The following is a 21,503-nucleotide window of genomic DNA, read 5'->3' as shown; positions in this document are numbered from 1 at the left end:
CCTGCCTTCTGCCCTCCTCTGTATCTTCTCCCTAGGCAGAGATGGCTACATGCTTTATATCCATGGCTGTGAGGCCAGGATGCTGGCAATCAGATCCCATGTCACAAATATAACAACTAGCTGCTTACAAAGTTTAACAGGTCTCCCTAAGATAGAGCAGCTTCACAAACAACTACTACCATTACTCCATAAAAATCAGGCCTTTTTTAATTCTTACAGTTCACTCGCCTTCACCTCAAGTGCTCAGATCCAGTCTGCTACCCATGATGGTGGTTAATGATATGATACGTGTGCCTTTGTGTGTGTGTGTGTGGTGGGGGGATGCCCAACCCCTTGGCAGTGACCAGCCCGCCACAAGTCATCAGAAAATGTACTGTATTTTCTCAGCCCATTACTAATTTTGTCTTATTTATCCTCATAGTTGCAAGGTAGAGAGAGGTGGGGAGAGGTTGAAATCAGGACATTTTGCAAAGACAATGCATTTCTTTTGCTTTTTCTCTTGGATTATGTCTATTTAATTTGGGGTCAAAACTGCACATTGATGAAAAAACTACTGAATTTAGGATTTTAAAGTTCAACTCCAGATTCTGCTATAACAGATTTGCCAAAATAAATCAAGTTAAAGGTACAGTGTCTTTCAAGTTGTCAACCATATTTGTCCCAAGACAGCTGAGGGATATAGTGCACTCCTGAAGCCTAGCTTTATTTTAGCAGTAATTTTCGAATGGTGTGTGCATGCATGAGGCTGGGGGCTTCTCCTCTACTGATCATCACTTGTTAATGAAAGTCCCTTGATCTTTCAACCTGTCAGTGCTATCAAAAACTCCAAAAAAAAAAAGTCCTGGGGCAATTTATTCATAGTGAGACTCTTCACTGTTTCATTAATTACCAAGTATTAATAAATCATTAGTTTAATAATCAATTTTTATAATTTTTACAGAGAGTAAAATCAGGCTTCCACTGCCCTGTAGCCTCTGGAATCTGTCCTGCCCCGCTTTACAAATGACCACTCATGGCAGCCCCCGCCATTTTCGTCTGTAACTGAGAGACCATCCATTAAGTGATCACAACTCTCCGCTATCTTAGGTGCCAGGTGCATAGAATGCATGATTTTGTGTTTAACGGAGAGTTGAAATTTGTATCCCTGATATGCATCCTTTGCTAACAGTTCTTTTTAGAGACAACTAGAAGCTCTTCTTTTCTTCACTGGTTTTAGATTCCAGTGTCATTTCTCTGATACTTGTTTTTCCTTTTCTAGTTTGAAATCCATTTTCCTCATGGAAGAACACTGAAGGAAAATAAGAGTGAAGTAGCCCACCTTGCTTCTTTCCTATTGTTTGTTAAGACCGCATTCTCATCCTGACTCATCCTCCACATTTTTGTTCCACATACTTCAGTATTTTTTCTAAAATTGTTTCGATATTTTTCATAAGCTCCAGCTTATTCAGGCTTCTTAGACTCTGATGTTTTTCTTAGAGTTAATTCTCTCAAGATCCTTTTCTTTCTGATCAGACAATTCCTGCTAAGGTGTTGATGGCTGATAATGGCTTAATGTATCAACCTTTTAGGATAGCATTTGCATTTTCACAACTGCTTTTAATTCCTTAACCCAAAAGAGTGCATGACTGGAGATTTCAAATATTCTGGCAGAGACAATAAGGAAAGAACTTTGAAAGGAAGATAGTTTTTCCTAAAGCCCCACTAATCACAGAACAGATATTTTTCATTACTTACCTATATGTAAATATCTCATTTCTTTAAATAGCATGAGGAATAAAAAAGAAACTATGATGCACATTCATCACTGAAAACTTCAGACAGCTATACAATAAAGGCAGGAATAGCTTCTCCATGTCTTTAGAGGTTTCTAAAACAGAGCTAGTATGATTTTTCAGAACTTTTACTCTGATTTGATCTATTTGATTTGATTAAGTTTTAATGTAAGGATGTTCTGTAGGGCATTTAAAGCAGTGATTACAATTTAACCTGGAAACTAATTAAGAAAAGGCCAACTAAATTCAGGCACTGTAGTGAACAACACATTATGTTGATTAGAAGTTTAGTGTCTAGAGTCAGACAAGCCTTGATTCAAATCCTACTCTGAGTCTTAAGAGCTGAGGGTACTTGGGCAAATCATATAACTTGAGGCTTAATTTCTACTTCTGTTAAATGGGCATAATAATAAAGCCACCTGATGAGGCTATCACGAGCATTTATGAGATAAGTCAAATGCCCAGAATAGTCTCTATAACACAGTAAAAAGCCAATGAATATTACTGTTGTGAGTAATATTACTGTTTTGAGTTCTATTTTTTAAATAGAAAAACATAAGATTCTTCAAGTCAGCTTTGGGGTTTCAGGGTTTCTAGAGGTTTTCATAGCTTGTGTGATCAACAAAAGGAAAATTAACAGGTATTACTACTAAGATACTAAGATGCACTCATCTGTTTATTCATTTATCTTTTCTTCCATTCTTTTATTCATGCACCATATATCAAGCACCTATTATATCAGAAGTTGAAAAACAGTGGTAAACAAGACATATCCTCCCTGCACTCAAAGAACTTCTAGTCTAGTGGTATCAGTGCAGAACAGGAAGCAGGCTAAGTGTAAAAGCCAGGTGTAAGAGGTGATAGGCAACATTTACCTCGACACATTTCACCTCTCCATAAAACAAAACCAATCACTTCACACCCTTTCAGATGGCTGTTATAAAGAAAAAAAGAAAGAAAGAAAGAAAAGAACAAGTGTTGGTGAGGATGTGGTGAAACTGGAACCCTTGTGCACTAAGGGTGGGGTCGTAAAATGGTGCAGCCATGGTGAAAATCATTGTAGAAGTTCCTCAAAGAATTAAAATAGAACTACCAAAGGATCTAGCAGTTCCTCTTCTGGGATTATACCCTAAGAAGTGAAAGCATGAATTCAAGCTGATACTAGTATACCATCTGTACATGTATTATTCATAATAGTCAAAAGGTGGAAGCAACCCAAATGTCCACTGATGGATGGAGAAGCAAAACGGATTAACATATAATACATACACTGGAATATATGACTCAGCCATAAAAAGTAATAAAATTCTGATACTACAACATGAATGAACGTTGAAGACATTATGCTTAGTGAAATAAGCCAGACACAAAAGGACAAAAATCATATAATTCCGCTAATATGAAGTACCTAGAATAGTCCAATTCATAGAGACAGAAATGGAATAGTGGATACCAGTGGCTGGGGGAGGAAGAAATGGGGACTTGTTGTACAATAGGTACAGAGTTTCAGTTTGGGGAAGATGAAAACATTTTAAAGATGGATAGTAGTGATGGCTATGTCACAAAAGGTGAGTGCGCTTAATATCACTGAACTATATATTCACTTAAAAATGGTTAAAATGGTAAATTTTATGTTATGTATATTTTACCCCAAAAAATCATACATTGTGTGACTTCAACAGTTAATATAGTTGGAAGCTGTAACTAGCATAATTTTTTTCCCACTATAATATACAGGGAATCTTAGCTGTTACCTGACTGGTTGAAAAAAACAAATCAATATTTGGACAGCAATAACAAATAAGGGCTATGTTATCCTGTTCTGTGTAAGTTGAGAAAACATTTGCTACCCTCCGTCATTCTAGCACTCTCCTCCCACCAAACATTTTATTCTTTCACTTCACCAGGGAACAAGCAGGCATAGCAAGAGAGATGGCAAACGTGCAGACTTAGCACACAAGGTCCAACAGTCTGCTTTGACAGAAACTATATGACCTTCAAAAACAGTAAATAAACATTTCTTACTACTGTGAGTAAGCTACGTTTAGCTATGTTTAAGTACTCTAATTTCATTTCTCCAAAACCATTTTGAAATGGTGTTTTAACAATTTGGAGGATGCTTTCCCTCTCATGATATTATCTACTGCCATGTGCAGAATTTAATGATGCATTTTTCTCTACTTGATATTTGTGTTATTTCAAATAAGGATAATGCTGAAATGTGTCTTTGTTTAGCTTAAAAGATTTTTTTCTTTGAAAAACAAATTATACATTAGAAAACGCACCTTCCCAAGGGACAATATAATCTTCAAACATAAAAATAAGTCTTAGAAAGATTTAGTGAAATTCTTACAAGGAAAAACTGGAGATGTTTATCAAGGAAACACTAAGGTGTTCTAGAGTGCACCTGTAACCTTTAAAGTTGATGTTGGGGAAAAAATCATGCCTTCCTACAGATTATACTTCAATGCCACAGTAAGAGGTAAAAATATAAGGCATGGAATGGTGTATCTTATACTTTTTTAATAGCAAAAGAAGTGCAAAAAAAAAGTTTAAAACACTCACTGTTGCCTGCTAGCATAAAGTAATATAAACATGTCTAATAGAGTAATTTTTAATGATGTGGTTAATTAGCCTTATTAATTAGTAGAACAAATGTTTAATTAGCACCTTCCACATTAGCACCTTCCACATAGTACTGAGATCTGTCTATCTATACTGGGATGAGCAAAACTGCTCTCCTGGAGCTTAAACTCATGTTGTCCACCTGATACACCTCACTTCTTTTTAAGCTATAAGCAGTTTCCTACATCCAAAGACAGTTTTTCTGGCCTCTTAATTCCCATTTCTCCAGACTAAACAATCAGGATCATATTTCTCCTTTTCCCTTGTACTTCCACCATCTGCAAACTAAGAAATGTACAATCATTTACTTTCTAAGCTAAAGAAAAAAGCTCTTAGATAACAACCAGCATTAATTTCAGTAACTTCTGGTGTTTTAAGGAATGGCCAAATAACTCTTCTCTCTTAATTTAAGGCAAGAAATTTATTGAATTATGCTTTTTTATGGGGAATAGAAATATGATTGGGAATGGCAGAGATAGAAATACATGATTAGAGAATATTCTATTGCTTTTAAAAAACTAATTTTGCTTCTCTAAATTATTTGCTATAAAAAGCTTCAGGCTAGGATGATGGATAATTAAAAACTTGGAAAAGAAATGAATCCACTTAAATGTATTTCCCAAACTTAATATCTTTAGATTAAATAACCATACACAGATTTTCAAAATTTGCCCAAGGAATGAATAATAATATTGGATGCCAGTTTATTAAGTAAAATTGGGTATACAGACTATAGTAAGTTCAAAGATAATATCAACTGTTTAATATTAAAAGAGGAGTTGTTACAGACACTGCTAATTACCCTCCAATATTTATTTTCCCCCTCTTGCATACAGATATTTAACTGGGCACTCAGTTATCCAATCTCCCTTGTTTGACCATGTAAGTTCCAGCCAATGCAGTGTTTCATACATAATATGAGACTTGAGGGAGTGGTTTTGAAGGAAGGCGGCAGGCCCTCCCATTCTCTTCTCTTTGCTTCTGCTTGGAATTTGGATATATTTAACGTCTGGAGCTTAAACTGACAGCTTGGAACCACAAGGCAAATAGTAAATGTTGAGAATGGTAAAGCTGAAAGATGGAAGAAGCTTGACTTTCTGACTCCATGACTCCAGAGTTTACCTTCTATCTCTCTTCTTTTATGGAAGAAAGAAATAAATCTCTACCCTGTTAATTGCAGTCTCTGTCACTCAGAGCACAACCTAATCCAAACAACTACTGTATTTGGTATTATATTTAAAAATAAGATGTTATGTGTGACAAAACCTAAGTTCATGGAATTGCCTGCTATAAGCACTGGGCCCTGAAGCCTGGGATATTACAGGCTTGGCAAGCTGGAGCCTTTATTATTTGTAGCAAAATATCTGGTCATATTGTCAACTGCTGTTCGTTGGAAGGCAAAGCAGGTGCCAACTGAGACTTTTAATATTAGGAACAAAGTTAGGAAACAATTAAATGCTGATGTGCACTGGCTCCTTCTTGCTATGTTCAGCAGTCTTTAAGAGAGCGATGAACTCAGTCTAGGACTAGCCAGTCAGCAGGCTGAGATAAAAGGAAAACCACTTTGAAATGGAAGATGGAAGGCTCTCTGCTTCTGCTGACAATCTAAAATGATGGAGAATCCTCAATTTACAAGCTTGAAAAAGTAAAAACAAAAAACAAAAAAACAAGCAAGCCCTCCACACACATACACAAACTGTATACTAAACTAAGGGACAGTAATTACGAGCCACAGCTGCCAAGAGGCAGCCTTAGAAGGAAGGAAAGCTGTAGCCCAAGATGTCTTTTACCACCTTCAGGTAAGAGTAAGGATGGGGAAAAATAAACTATGAGAAATAGGCATCTTACTGATTAGGACTTGTTATATTAGGATTTAATTCATATCTGATGCAAATATATAATCATCAGCAGAACTCTGTATGTACTCTGTTACTATAGATAATAAACAAATAAAATAAAATAAATAAATGAAAGGAACAAATAATTACAACAACAAAAAGAGCCATCTACCAGAAAGTGGGAAACAGTCTTATGGCAATAATATTTAGGATATTATCATAAAGGGTTATTCTTTCTCAAGGCCACAAGGTTGAAAGGGGGCATAAGCTGAAAGGAGGAAGGAGAAGAAAAGGATGGATCAGCAAGTTCTATTGGAGAGAGATCAGAGTGGCTCACCTCCATTGAGAATTAGCAGAACACAGAGGTAAGTAAATAAAAGAACAGAGTCACCAAGCTTAAAACTACATCAAGGGACTTCCCTGGTGGTGCAGTGGTTAAGAATCTGCCTGCCAATGCAGGGCACACTGGTTTGAGCCCTGGTCTGGGAAGATCCCACATGCTGCAGAGCAAATAGGCCCGTGCGCCACTACTACTGAGCCTGCGCTCTAGAGCCCATGAGCCACAACTACTGAGTCCGCATGCCACAACTACTGAAGCCCACACTCCTAGAGCCCGTGCTCCACAACAAGAGAAGCCACTGCAATGAGAAGCCTGAGCACCGCACTGAAGAGTAGCCCCCACTCGCTGCAACTAGGGAAAGCCCACACGCAGCAACGAAGACCCAATGCAGCCAAATATAAATAAATAAATAAATGAATTTACTAACAAAAACCCCACTACATCAAGAACAGATATTTCGGTTTGGTTACTTGCACATAGAACCGTCTTAAAGAAAATAGATTACAAGACTACAGTGTTTTTGAGGGAATGAATTTTCAGCAATTAAAAAAAAGTCCCTTAAAATCATTTCTTCTATTTGTTTGGCCATAGAAAATTGGGAATGTAAACAGAAATACCAACTTTATTAGAAAACAAAACAAAACTTATTTTCCGGTTTATAAAGAGGTTTTATGAGAGAATGTCCTAAAACTACCTTTGTTTTCACTTATTTGTATCATTACTCAATAATTTGTGGTGGCCAAGGAGGGATGCTGGTCGTATCTCCCTTCCTGTTTGAGGAGCAGAGTTGGTTGGTCTAATTGGGGTCCACAGATGTCCTCCTGCTGAGGCCATGCTCCCCGAGGCTGTCCCAGTTAATTACTAAACATGGCAAGAGCACCCGAGTCAGGCCATTTCCGTCTATCATGGGACTCTAACAGGCTATTTTTATAAGGATTGCGGCTGACACTGTCTCAGTGCTTTGCTACAACCTGGGGCTCTTCCTACACAATCCTCCTTCCTTCCATCACTCCTTCCTCAGGTGTCAGGCTTCCTCCTCCTCTTTTACCGCTTTATCCTTCAGAGACACTTTGCCCAGTAAATCTTTCAGTGTCTAATTCTGCCTTAACAGCTGTTTCTTGGAGTACCTGAACTGACACATTACTCATGAAAACAAAAGTATAAATTTTTTTTTTTTGGTAAAGCACTGTAAAATCAACTGGATAGGGTAATCTGTAGAAATGTTTATGTTCTCCAAATAATAACCTGACACACATATTACATATTTACATGAGATATACAAGTCATCACAGTTTTAAAATCTGGCCAATTTTTTTTAACTTAAGAGCATTTTAGATATGGAAAATATTTTCTAAAAGATACATACAAAAAACCATATTCAATCTACATATTTATAGTTACCTATATTTCTACAGTCAGAACATTATGTTATTTTAATCTAGTGATTTTAAAATAACAAAATTAATATAAGGAGAAAAAAACACAAAATAACAGTGATAAATAGCCACAGGGTTAATTAAGACAATTCCTGCAAGTCAAAGAGTTTTTATAATTTCATGATTTTTTCCTTTGAGAAACTACTTACAATTTGCTCTTAAATCTGAATATTCCCAGTGCAAGCCAGTCATAAGAGCCAGAAAAAATCAAAGGCATGTAGAATATCACAATAATTCTAATGATAATTAGCTCAAATCATAGCTCTAATCAAATTTTACTTCTAGGAGATATAAAAAGGTCTTTGGAATTGGGGGCTATATAATGAATACTTTCCTATCTCCAACAGAGAAAGAGTTTCTGAAGAGGTTAATATATTCAATTTCACTGTGCAATTCCCTTCCTCCTCTGTGCCCTTTTCTTTTATGCATGTAGTTGGAAAACAAAGTAAAACAACCAAAAGTTCCTTGGGAATTGGATTGAAAAAGAAATGTGTCTCTTCTTGTTAATGTTCTCATAATGGAAAGAAATGGCTTAAAAATGTGTTTTTTAAAGTGGGGAAAGAATTTGCTTAGAATTTGCTTAAAAAAATATTTTTATGGCAAGTGGTTGTTTTAAACAACCAAATTCTTTTTAAGAAATTAATAATTGGGAAAATTTCTAGGTGAATTCACTACAGTTAAGGAAAGACTAACTCTCTGAAGCTGAATAAGAGAAAAACAATCACATATAACAATGACCCAGGGTGAAATAGTAAAAGCACAAAGGAAAAATATATAAATAAAAATCAGTGAGTGCGTTTGGAAACAATAAAAGAAAACTTAATTCCAATTATTATATAAATTTAGCCAATCCAAATCAAAATAATTTTTAACAACTTACAGGAATCCCTAAGCTTCTAAGATGTGATTTCCTCATTTCTTGTTTTGCTATTTAATAAATTGTTAGTCGGTTGGTCAGAAAAACTTGACTCTTGCCATAGTATTTTAAAGGGAGGTATATTACATAAAAGTAAAATGGGAATCCACGTATTTCAATATTAATAAGTGATGTTCAACGCTATATAAATGTAGATGATGGTGAACTTTCATTTTAGTTTTTAAAAGGCAATAATTTATCCCCTGATCCCTTCTAACCTCAGTATAGTTGGGCCATGGGTGGAAGAAAGACCAAAAGGAAAAGATGATGACCAGTCCATGCTTTCAAGTTGGAAGTATATCCACTAGACTAATATTTTTAAAGACCATTTATTTTATAGCAGTTGTTTAGCTTTGAGTCGAAGTTCTCCACTTGCCTATTTCTGAGTGGCACTGCAGTCCCCAATTCAGTGACTGATTGGAAGTTTAGTTTACCAGAGCTGGTTTTAAATCAGTAGAATCTTGACCCTTGTTATACCCCATGTGTGATGCAGCAAAAAGAGCATCTGGGCAAGACTTGAAAGATTTGAGAACTAATTCAGAACCCATCAAGGAGAGAGAGGATGCAGGGAACTGTGAAAGTGTGTGTGTGTGTGTGTGTGTGTGTGTTGGGTTAGGGGGCTGGTTCATGGTCTTGTTAATTTGGGAGGAGGAATGACAGGTTACTCCATGGATAGCAATACCTTCAGCAGTTCCTGATGCACAGGTCAGAAGTAGTCTTTAGGGAAACACTGCCAGATGGACCCCAAAGGAGTCCATGCAGAAGGAGAAAGTGTGGAGTAGAGCAAAGGGTAAGCTCAAGGCTTTTTGTCAGGCTGACTGCTGTCATCTTGACTCCTTTTTGTGTATTAGGGCCCATATCCCACCTGTCGGCAAGTCCTGTAGGCTTGACTTCCAAAAATGTATTCGGAATTGACCATTTCCCACTCCTCCACTAGTCTATCTTCCTTTATCTGGGCTATTACGATAGTCTCCACTATTTTAACTATACTGCTCCCTCATCTGACCATAGTCTTTTCTTAAAACAGCACCCTTAGAGATCGTTTTAAAGTGTAAATTAAATTTTGCCATTCACCTGGTTCAATCTTCAAATGACCACCCACCTCACTCAGAGTAAAAGACCCTTCACAATTCAGCCTCTGAAGCCTCGCATTCCTGAAGCTGTGTGGCCTCCTGTCCTCAAGGCCACCATGTGCTCATACCTGTGTACTATTTATACTTCCTTTTCTCTCTACCAGAGATGCTCTTCTCCATATCTCTTCTTGATGTGTTTGCTCACATCCTTGAGTTTTTTGCTCAATCCTTGAGCTCTTTGTTCAAGTGCCATCTTCTCATTGAGGCTTCATCTGTCAAATTGTTTTAAATGGTTATCTTCAGCATCCCCCTTCCCCCAGATCTTCCTATCCCCTTCTCTGATTTATTTTCTCCAAAAATACTCATTTCACCAATTTGTTATCTTAACTGGAATGACAGCAAATATTTTTTTCTGACTTGTTCAATGCTCTAGCATGAATAATAATGCCAGGTTTTAGTAAACATTTAGTAAATAAAATGATTTGAATCCTGGCCCTACTCCTCATTAGTCATACAGATAGTATGTACACCTAGATAAAAGTGCATCTGATCTAATACAAAATCATGTTATTGTCAAGACCCTGAAAAGTTATTCCTGCCAAATATGATAATGGAATACCAGTGGCTGTTCTCTGCCAGCACAGTCAGTATCCCTTACCTAAAGTTCTCTAGGGGGAGAAGAGTGTGGCAGAAGCTGGCCATCTATGTGGGGATGAGAAGTCCTCTAGCCCCTTTTGCATGTAACCATTAAACGTTAACCATAGGAACTGTTGATTAATTTAGTCAATGACTAAATATAGAACTATTATGCATCAGGCATTTTTCCCCAACACTTAATATAGCAGAAAATGTAAACAACTAATACCCTTGTCGTATTAGTGCTTACATTCTAGTGGAGATTCCAATAATAAACAGTCAATATAGCACATAATGAAGGATGTAGAATGTTAGAAAGTGATTAAGTGCTGTGGTAGGGGAGGGAAGAAAGTAGAGTGGGACAACAGGGACCAGGGATGCTGAAGGTGGGGCAGGGGTCAGGACGTGCTAGAGCAGGAAGGAGAGGGCCTGGTTATCCTCCTGGAGAAGGTGAGACTTGGGAAAAGTCTCTAAGGAGGACAGTAAACCAGAGAAGAGTCAAAAAACAAAACAAAAAAAATAAGGGTCTAGGGAAAAAAGAAAACATTATAGGGACAATAGAAACCAGACCAGTGGTTGCCTGGGACAGGGCAGGAATGAGAATTGACTGCAGGAGTCAGAAGGGAAATTTGGGGGACTGGGGAAATGATCTAAAAGCCAGACTGTGGTGATGGCTACACTACTGTATAAATTCACTAAACTCACTGATTTATACACTTGAAATATACATTTGAAATAGGTGGATTTTAGCATATGTAAAGTTTATCTTAGTAAAAGCCACCTATTTCAAATGTATATTTGAAAAGAGAGAAAAGAGAGAGAGGGAATAAGAGAGGTAACATGAGAAACATAAAATTAAACAAAATAGAAGGACATGCCTGTAGAAGACTTGGATATCGTAATTAGAAAACTGTAAAAGCAGTTTCCGGTATTCCTTTATCTGTACATTAAACCAGACAATCTGATTATATTTTTATTTGATGTTTCGAATCCAGAATCCAGGACATATAAAAGTACTCTGTGATGGTGAGTTTTACGTGTCAACTTGGATAGGCTCTAATACACAGTTATTCAATCAGCACTCATCTAGGTGCTGCTGTGAAGGTGTTTTGTGGATGTGGTGAACATCCACATTCAACTGACTTTAAGTAAAAGAGATAAGCCTTGACAACGTAGCCCTCATCCAACCAGGTGAAAGGTCTTAAGAGCAAAACAGATGTTTCCCCAGATGGAGCTTAGAGTAGGTATACATTAATAAGAGAATCATACAAACAATGTAAAATGATAACTTTATCAAGGTGAGACATATGGGGGGATAAGAGCAAAAACTGTAAATTCTATGAGGGTAGAGATTCTGTTTCCTGTTTGGTCACGGTGTATCACCAGCACCAAGCATAACCCCTGAGTTACATGAAGGGCTCCATAGTCTCTTTGGATATAAATGAATAAATGCAGATCTCAGTTCTGTAATAGAAAGATAAATGCATGTTTGAAAAGAAAGTACTAAAGATAAACAAGCATTTAGAGGAATAGGCCACAAAAAGATTAAAAGATTTACTATTATTTCAACCAGTTAAGAGAAAACTGAACATTGATCTAACAACAGAGCTGAAGGATTTCAATTCCTAAAGTAATATCACATTTGTTTTCTTTGAAGGCATTTCTTGTGAGAACACTTAATGTGCAAAACAGCACACGTACCCAGCATTTATATGTTAAATGTAGGAATGATCTTACTGTCAGTAAGGGACTGGACACATAGCCATGGGTGTCAAGTATGTTCTCCTAAACTTTTCTGGTTGTTTTAATATGAACAACTCTCTGGGAACACTTCATTATATCTTTATGACTCTGAGCCTATGTTCTACTGCTCGGTAGATGCACATTATGCAAAATTCCAAGACCAGTACACCATGCCATTAGGATGACAATTTATTCTTAAACACATGTGATTTCAGAAATGCCACTTAAACTCTACTGAAGAAAGAGAACAATTCCAGGATTTCATCTTCTTTTCATGGCACTCTTTTGTATGTGTGTGATTGTTTTATTTCCAGCATTATTATTATCTACAGCCAAAGCCTTTACTATTTTCATTTCTTTGGTAGTGATAGGTCCCACCACACTACAAATCAAGGTCAAATTCAAAATTCCTGTTTCTGAAAATTTCCAGGTCAGTTAAGCAATGTGGATAGACTTCCCTGCCTTGTCTTTATGTATGATCCTGCCCCTAGCGTTTGCTAACTCCAAGTCTGTGATAGTTAATTTTATGTGTCAACTTGAGCAGGCTAAAGGATGCTCAGATTACTGGTAAAACATTATTTCTGGGTGGGTCTGTGAGGGTGTCTCCAAAGGAGACTGGCACTGGAATCAGTAGACTAAGTAAAGAAGATGGCTCTCATCAGAGTGGGTGGGCATCATCCAATCTGTTGAGGGCCCAACAGAACAAAAAGGCAGAGGAAGGGCAAATTCCATCTCTCTTTTTGATCTGGGATGTCTATCTTCCCCTGCCCTTGGACACTGGAGCTCCCAGATTTTCAGCCTTTGGACTCTGGGACTTATAAGAGGAGCCTTTGAGACTAGGAGTTAAACCACTGGCTCCTCTGGGTCTCAGGCCTTTGGACTCTAACTGAATTGCACCACTGTCTTCCTGGTTCTCTAGCTTGCAGACAGCAGCAGATTGTGGGACTTCTGGGCTCCATAACCCTGTGTGTGTGTGTGTGTGTGTGTGTGTACATATATACATATATATATATATATATATATATATATATATATATATATATATATGAATCCTGACTGATACAAAGTCTAAGCTGTATGCTTTTTTTTCTCACTCTAATTGTTAGTTAGTTAGGGATACATTTTCAAAACAATGATTCCTTTACTTATCATTTGCACTTTTGTATTGTTTTGTTTACACAAAGCTTTCTAACATTTATCAGAGATGATTTCTCACCATAACCAAGTGTGGTCATGGAATTTTCTCAAAAATATTTTTTATTGATTTCCTTAAAATTCTATACTCAGTCCTATTTAGAGGTCAGAAAGTAATGTTCAGAAATTGGCCAGCAGTGCTGTTTTTATCCAGTGTGCATAGCAGTTTAATTTTTGTTGTTGCTGTTTGTTTGAATGTCTCTACCTTTTAGTTATCCACATTGGCTAAAATTTGTTTTACTTTCAACTCTTATAAAATTCATCTTTGAAAATGGATAATATTAATCCAGAAATATGAATCTCCCTTAAGAAGTATGATAACTTTAATTAAAGGGAGCTATGAAGCAAATCACTTATATCTTATTATGGGCCAACTTGTACCTTCCAAAAATATATGTTGAAGTCCTAACCCCTAGAATCTGTAAATGTGGCCTTATTTGGAAATAGGGTCCTTGCAGATGTAATCACGTTAAATGAGGTGATAATCTGATCACTTAATGGATCCCTAATCTGATGACTGGTGTCCTTAAAAGGAGAGGGAAATTTGGACACAGAGAAACAGAGGGAAGAATTCATTTTGAAGATGGAGGCAGAAATTGGAGCAATGTATCCACAGGCCAAGGAAAACCAAGGATTGCTTGCAACCATCAGAAGGTAGGAGAATCCAGAAAATACTCTTCTTTGGAGACTTTAGAGGGATCAGGGCCCTAGTGAACCTTGGGCCCTGCTGAACCTTGGTTTCAGACTTCTAGCCTCCAGAACTGTGAGGGAAGAAATTTCTGTTAAGCCACCCAGTTTGTAGTTTGTTGCAGCAGCCCTGGAAACCTAATACAAAGAAGCTTGTTTAAGATTCACTTTTCAGGGCTTCCCTGGTGGCGCAGTGGTTGAGAGTCCGCCTGCCGATGCAGGGGACACGGGTTCGTGCCCCGGTCCAGGAAAATCCACATGCCACGGAGCAGCTAGGCTCGTGAGCCGTGGCCGCTGAGCCTGCGCGTCCGGAGCCTGTGCTCTGCAACGGGAGAGGCCACAACAGTGAGAGGCCCATGTACCCAAAAAAAAAAAAAAAAAAAAAAAAAAAAAAAAAAAAAAAAAGATTCACTTTTCAGACCACTGAGAAGACATCATCTAATGTACCATATCATTTGATAAAACATTTATCACTCCATTTCTTGTGGAAAGCAACGAAAAGGAGCTAGAAAACAAATCTCCAAACAACAGATCTTCAGTAGGTGCAACAACAGGCCAGTTGGCCCTTCAGAGGAAGGAAGACTGGACCATAAACAGAGTGCTGCAAGGTCCTGCACATATTCTGGTGACAGACGGGTCAACCCAGGTATTCCTGAGCAACTATCTGGGAGGCCTTTCATGACCAAGGTGTGGTGTGTTTTAGATCACTAAGGAAAGCTTTAGGCACTCACAGCTGGCGGCATTTTCCCTTCAACAGCCAGGGAGCACCAGCACTGGTAACAAGTCTCTAACTGCTTCAATGAGAACTACTTTACACAGACATATATTTGAGACAGGCTAGGACCTGGGACACTTTGCTGCAGTACTTGCACCTGGACAAAGGTCTTCTCAAGCAACAAAACACATAGACACTATAAGGAACTAAAAATAATTGTGTGCATGTGCAACTGGGGCAAATTATCAACAACAAAATACAGAAAAGATCAAAATAAAACCCAACTGCCACTTGTGCAGAGCCAGGAGCAAAGGCAGGGGGTCGGGAGCAAAAGCAGGACACCACCCATGCCCCCCACCCCCCTGCCCGGCACTCACCACCACCTAAGGGGTGGGCAGACCACCTAAGCCACGCCTCTAGCCCGACCGCTGGACACACCCCTCCCCTCACCCCATATGAGGAACCAGCTCGCCCCACCTCGGGAGCGAGCAAGGAACCCGTTTTTGTTCTCGCTCCCCCCCTGCTGCAGCAGGGGCCCCAGTAAAGCTTAGTCTGAATTTCTTGTCTGGTCTCTGATCAATTTCTATTGATTAAGGAGTCCAAAAACCCTGGTCAGTAACATATTTACATATCAATCTAATAACTATTTAAAATTCATGCTCTATTTCAATGAGGAGTAAAAAGCTATATACTGGTGAGCCTAGATTTGTAACTGGGAAGGGATGTGCCCTTTTATTAAGCTTTATTAATTCCATTCCTATCAGACTCTGGCCAGTTCCCAATGCCCCCCATCTCTCTGGTCACCTCCACCTAATCTGGCACTTTCTTGAGAGCTGCCACCCCCAATGTGTTCCTTAGAACTCCCCTTCCAACAAGACTGGATCTTTCTTACCCCTCCTCTTCAGCCCACAGCTCCTTTTCCTTTTAAATTAAAACAAATGATCAAAATACCAAAACTAAAGAAATTTTTAAGTTGAAAAATCTTTCTACTCTCTCATGATCATGGGCCCTGGCCTGTATCAGAAATCAGAAAGCCAATTCCCAGGTAAGAAGTCAATAATAAATTGAATTATTTTCTTTAGAATTCTTCTGATTATTAAAATTAATGAAGTGTTATCAAAAGGAATTCAAGTTGGGAGATAGAGAAATAAGGTAAAGCAGCTAAAATAACTTTTCTTGAGGAAACATTCCCAAATGAATCCTTCTTTTTCTGTTTATTCCCAAGAAAAAACAAGGCAAGATAATTCTTAGAGCATAAACGTCTGATTCAGAGTGTTACAGAGGAGAACTAAGAGCTTTCCTGGCGTGAGCAGGGTGCAGGCGTGGAGAGAGAAGGCTCCTCGCTGGCGGGCACAGCCGTGCCTGTGGTGGCAAAAGCAGCTGTGTGGCCAGGACTTACTTCAAAAGAAGCAAACTGTGGACATGGTTAAGGACAGAACGCCTTTATGTAAGGCTTTCACCCAGCGGGGAAACAATTTGATTTTTACTGACTAAGGAGGAAGAAATGCTTTGAGTAGCCAAGCAGTTGGTGAGAGGCCTTAGATGAGCACATGACCTGAAATCTGAAATTTTCCTTGGAAGGGGCTGTCTCAAAGGGAGTTTAAGAAAAGACCCCAGATGAATTGGAAAGGCAATCAGCATTTAGCATGAAACCCTAGGGTCAGACCCTGGGGTTAACAGGTGATGCTGTGTAATGTTCACAGAACAGATCCTATTGCCTTTTAATAGATAAAGAAAGATAAATTATTAAAATGACCTATCAACTAAGAGAAGCCACCATCCCAAATTCGGTGTGTATGATTCAAAGTTCTTATTTTAGAAAAAAGTCAATTCTCCTTTCCACTATACTAATATTTCTTAAGATGTCATCATTATAACATCTACAACTTACTTTAAATTTTCAGCACAGACTGTATGAAGTTGCGTGTGTGTGTTTTAAGTCACAGTCCAGAGGCGGCTATCATTCTAATCAGGCAGCCACGTGCCAGAGGTAGTCGTGAGCATGCTCTCAGAAACACTGCAGCCACTCCAGACACGACTACTCCAGGAGTTCTGCTATCTATTCCTCTCATCAACTTTCTGAATGTCAAGTTGGGTTTTCTTTGGTAAAAATAGCAGTCTCTTAATTAGCATAAATGGTAGATAAATGTTAGGAAAGAGATCTCAGTGGTGAAATTAAATATATTAAGGTTATGCAGTTTGGCAAAACTTCTTTTAGAAACACTCACAACCTGTGTGAAAATGGTATAAGACTCCAGTGAGGTCTGTGACCTGAAGCCGTGGAGACGGTTCTGCATTCTGGATCAGTGAACCTGTGCCAGCTATTAGTTTAGGAGGCTTTCTGTTGCCTGGCACTGGCTCTGGGTACAGCTGAATCCTGCCTCTGAAACACTGCTACAGCTGCCTGAAGAAAAGTTTCTTCAAGGGAAGGCAAGTCAGAGAGCTAAGACTTCACTGAGCTGACAAAGGCGTCTGTATTAACAGTGTTGTTCCAGCTTGCTAATAAATGTTCATTTAATAAATGTCTATATGTGCCCCGGACCCTGTCTGGGGCTTCCGTTCACTGCTCCATGGTGGCAGAGCTGTATGAGAATAGCTGTTTCTTACTTATCTCACTTGTCAGTGGCTAACATTGTTTTTTAAAAAGAATATAATAGATATGCATGCAAGGTGGCTAAGTCAGATCTATAATTCTGTTCCTCAGATCATTTGTTTCAGAATCACTTGAAGTTTAGAATTCTTCGATTTCTCACATCCTGCATTCTAAAGTTCTATGAGTGGGGCCTGAGAATATGAATTGTAACAAGTTCCCCTAGTGATTCTCATATACTCTGAGGATTCAGCCAATAAAGATATAACCAAAGAAGCATCATGATCATTTTCTGACAGCATTTCCCAATGGCAGACTAAAGACCCAGGAGGGAGGAAATATGACCCTGACCGCTGGGTTTGAAAACCCAGATCTGTAAAGCAGTAGTAACAGCACACTGTAAAGCCCTCATATCTTATAAGCTCTACGCCATGAATTTGTGGTTATAGCTTTTTGCCTACCCATCTAGATGGACATAGATCAACACTTGCCTTAAGCACTCAGCAAGCTCGTTCATGGCCGAAGATGTCCCACTGCCATTTGGATGAGGAGGGATTATCGACAGCTTTCCCACTGAGTGCTGTCATCCATTTTCTGACAGCAATGAAAACTGCTGGCCAAAAGTCCATCTTGTTAAATATGTTTTGGGAGAAAGACCAGTTTAGCTACTGGGTTGCTTTTTCTCACATCAATCAGCCCAGTTTATTCACTCTGAAGACATCTCGTCTGACTTCATCCACTCATCAAATATTTATTGAGAGACTTTTAAAAAGCATGTAGCTTTAACTCCCAACAAAGACCATGGAGGATTAAAGAAACAGAGGTCTAGTTCAGGACTTCTGTCTCTGAGCTGCCACTCATCATCATATCATGATGCAGAGGGGAGAAGCACCCTCATACAGCAGTCAGAGGTTTTGAATTCAGGGGCTGGCTATAGACTCAGCAGCAAGTCAGTACAGCTCTTAGGGCTTCTATTTCTTCTTTTGGAAATTTAGGAATAAAAGGCTTGCCTTGATTATTTTTCAGAATTTATTAATTCATTTACAAATATTTATTGGTCATCTACTATATTCAGGAATTTTTCTAGGACCTTGGGGGATAAAGCAGGAAAGAAGACATACAAGATGTCTGTTGTCAAGTAGGCTTATTCTAATAATTAGAGAAATATATACAAATAGTGATATATAAACATATATTTATATATACAAATAAATAGATATAGGAATATTAATAGGCATATTTGCAGAGGCAAGTATATGTACACATACTTTTTAAAGCTTAAACCAAAGCCTTTTCTAAGGATACAATGTATTTTTTTAGATCTCACATTGGGTGATTAGAATAAGAAAGGGAATAATCTAATGAAAGATTATTATTGATCTAGGCAACACACCTAGCATTTTAATAAAAGATATCCCTATGTTTCATTAATGAAGAAAAACATTTTCTGGCAGGATGCATTTCTCAAATTAGAAAACATGTCAGGTCTGTGTTCCAACACTCTTTCACATACAGAAGAAGAATTTATCATTAAAAGAATCTTCCATTCCACTAATCTTTTTATTACTTAAGAATCAAGATATTTGTGATAAGGTGGCTTCATGTAAGGCAACCTGTGTTAGGCAGCCTCTCAGAAGGCCCCAATAACCCCTGATTTCTTGTGTAATCCCCTTGCTTTAAGTGTGGGCTGGATTTAGTGACTTGCTTCTAATAAGTTGTATATAACAGAAGTGATGGGATGTGACTTCCAATTGTATATAACAGAAGACTGGATTATTAAAAACAAACAACAAGAACAAAACCTTTATGGCTTCTATCTTGTAAATTTTCTCTCCCACTTACTGGCTTTTCCCTCCCCGCCCCTTCTCCCTCCCTATCTCTCCACTTATCTCTCTCTCTCTCTCTCAACCTTGTTCCTCTTCTTATTACTCCTGTATCTCTTTCTCCCTCCCTCTCTCTCTCTCCCTCTCTCTCTCTTTCTCTTTCTCTCTCTCTCCCTCCCTCCCTCCCTCTCTCTCTCTCTCTCTCTTTCTACACACACACACACCCCACCCCATCATCTATAGAAAAGACCACTTGAAGAAGAGAGGCCCCAAAGGATCAGAGCTGCATAGAGGAGAACCGAGGCACCCCAGCCAACAGCCAGCACAAACGATCAACCAAGTGAGTGCACCGTCTTGGAAGCAAACTCTCTAGCACAATAAAGCCTTCAAATAACATAGGCACGGCCAACAGCTTGGGTATAACCCCATGACAGACCCAGGTGGTCAGAATCACCCATCTAAGTCATTTCTGAATTCCTGGTCTAGAGAAACTGTGAGATAATACATGTTTGTTTTTTTAAGCCACTAAGGTTTGGGGTAATTAGTTACACAGCAAGAGATGACCAATGTATAATCCAAGGACATGATTCCTGAGAATAGTATTATGAGAATGAATGGATTCAGAATCTCACGCTTTATACTTAGAATATTTGAATTGGACTAGAAGAATATGGTGACATCATATTAACACTTTATCATGAAGAAACAATAAATTTGATGCTCCTTTTAGTTCAATGAGGTTACAGAGTTTGTTTGCTTTTTTTCTGAGATCTACTGAGTCCACTGAATCAATATAAATACTTCAAACTTTACTGAAACTCCATTTTTAGCAATGTATTAGTTAACCAATTAAAAAAATGGTAGTCTTACCTCCAAAAAAGTACTTCTCGCCAGTTTTAACTTGAAGAGGACTGTTAGTTCGGACTGCTGAGGCTTCATCTCCGTCGATAGTGAGAATAACAAAATTCTCCTTAGCTAGGAAACGGACTTCATGCCACTGGCCGTCATTCAACCCAGAACCTGTTAGATACAAGAGAAAAGGCCATTTCTTTTCTTAAGATGATTCAGTTTAAAATAATTTTTAATAACAACAGTCAGAGCTTTGTAAGTAAAAATTAATATATTTTCATCTAGGAAAATTCAGTGTGGCTACAATTAATATCTCATCTTCTTTAATATTATAAGTAGTTCTATCCTCCGCCAGACCAAATACGCCATAATATAACCCAATCAAGTAGGGACATAACGTGCCATCGGGGTACATGAGGAAATGGAGTGAATTAAGTTGTTTGGTAGATGATGATGAACTATTTTAATAACTTATTTTCCAGTTAGCTTTACTAGACTTCACTCTCAGATGAGAAAAAGGATTTGTAATTTTATCTCATGTCACTCTCTGCTTTTAAGAACTATTTTTTGTACTGTCATTGCCTCTCAACAGCCACATCTGGCAAGTATAGCTAATAGAAATAAAGGACTAAAGAATAAATGTGTGAGTATGTGCCGTGAAGGGGAGAAGAATATGCCACCCCAACATATGCTATTTCAGCATACTGATTATTTTGAATTCAAGTTACTTAAGAAACAGCAAGTGCAGTAAGGATACTCTGACCCTCCTATGTCCCTCTGAAAGCAGGAAACAAATCTCTCATGTGAAAGGTACCCTCCCTGTACCAGGAGGGTACAAGGCTTCCTTATCACTAGAGAGAGGGAAGTTAGGGCCAAGAAGGCTGTATAAACAAACCATGTTACTAATTCGTTAATCTACTACCCCAAACCCAAAACTCTGGGTTACCAAAGTTACCCCAAAACTTCTTTGTCCTGTTAATTCTTTATAAAATTAATCTTTTTCTTCAGCTAAAAGGTATAAAATCTGCCCTACATTGGTCACTTCTTTGAGTCTCATATTTTGGAGAGGTCCCATACGTACAAAATTATATTTGTTTTGGGCTTCCCTGGTGGCACAGTGGTTGGGAGTCTGCCTGCGGATGCAGGGGACACGGGTTCGTGCCCCAGTCTGGGAAGATCCCACATGCCGCGGAGCGGCTGGGCCCGTGAGCCATGGCCACTGAGCCTGCGCGACCGGAGCCTTTGCTCCGCAACGGGAGAAGTCAC

The 21,503-nt window shown here is 38.5% G+C and overlaps 1 protein-coding gene across 10 annotated transcripts in view; it reads right to left on the bottom strand.

The window, feature by feature from the left end:
- The window catches only part of CNTNAP2 (contactin associated protein 2), a 977,311-nt gene that overhangs the window by 935,566 nt on the left and 20,242 nt on the right, over positions 1–21,503 (bottom strand). For 9 of the 10 annotated variants that reach the window (XR_013829659.1, XR_013829660.1, XR_013829661.1 and 6 more), the window contains exon 2: positions 20,259–20,410. Coding sequence is in view for 2 of the 10 variants with exons in the window: in XM_079931141.1 (XP_079787267.1) it covers positions 20,259–20,410 (152 nt within the window). In the remaining 8 variants the exon portion in view is untranslated. The remainder of the gene's footprint in view (positions 1–20,258; positions 20,411–21,503) is intronic. The other variant, XM_079931145.1, reaches the window with a different exon arrangement.

Source organism: Stenella coeruleoalba (genome assembly GCF_951394435.1).
Source record: "Stenella coeruleoalba genome assembly, chromosome: 9".
Taxonomy (NCBI): Eukaryota; Metazoa; Chordata; class Mammalia; order Artiodactyla; family Delphinidae; genus Stenella; species Stenella coeruleoalba.
The sequence above is the reverse complement of the archived record's forward strand: the minus strand, read 5'-3'. Positions and strand labels throughout refer to the sequence as shown.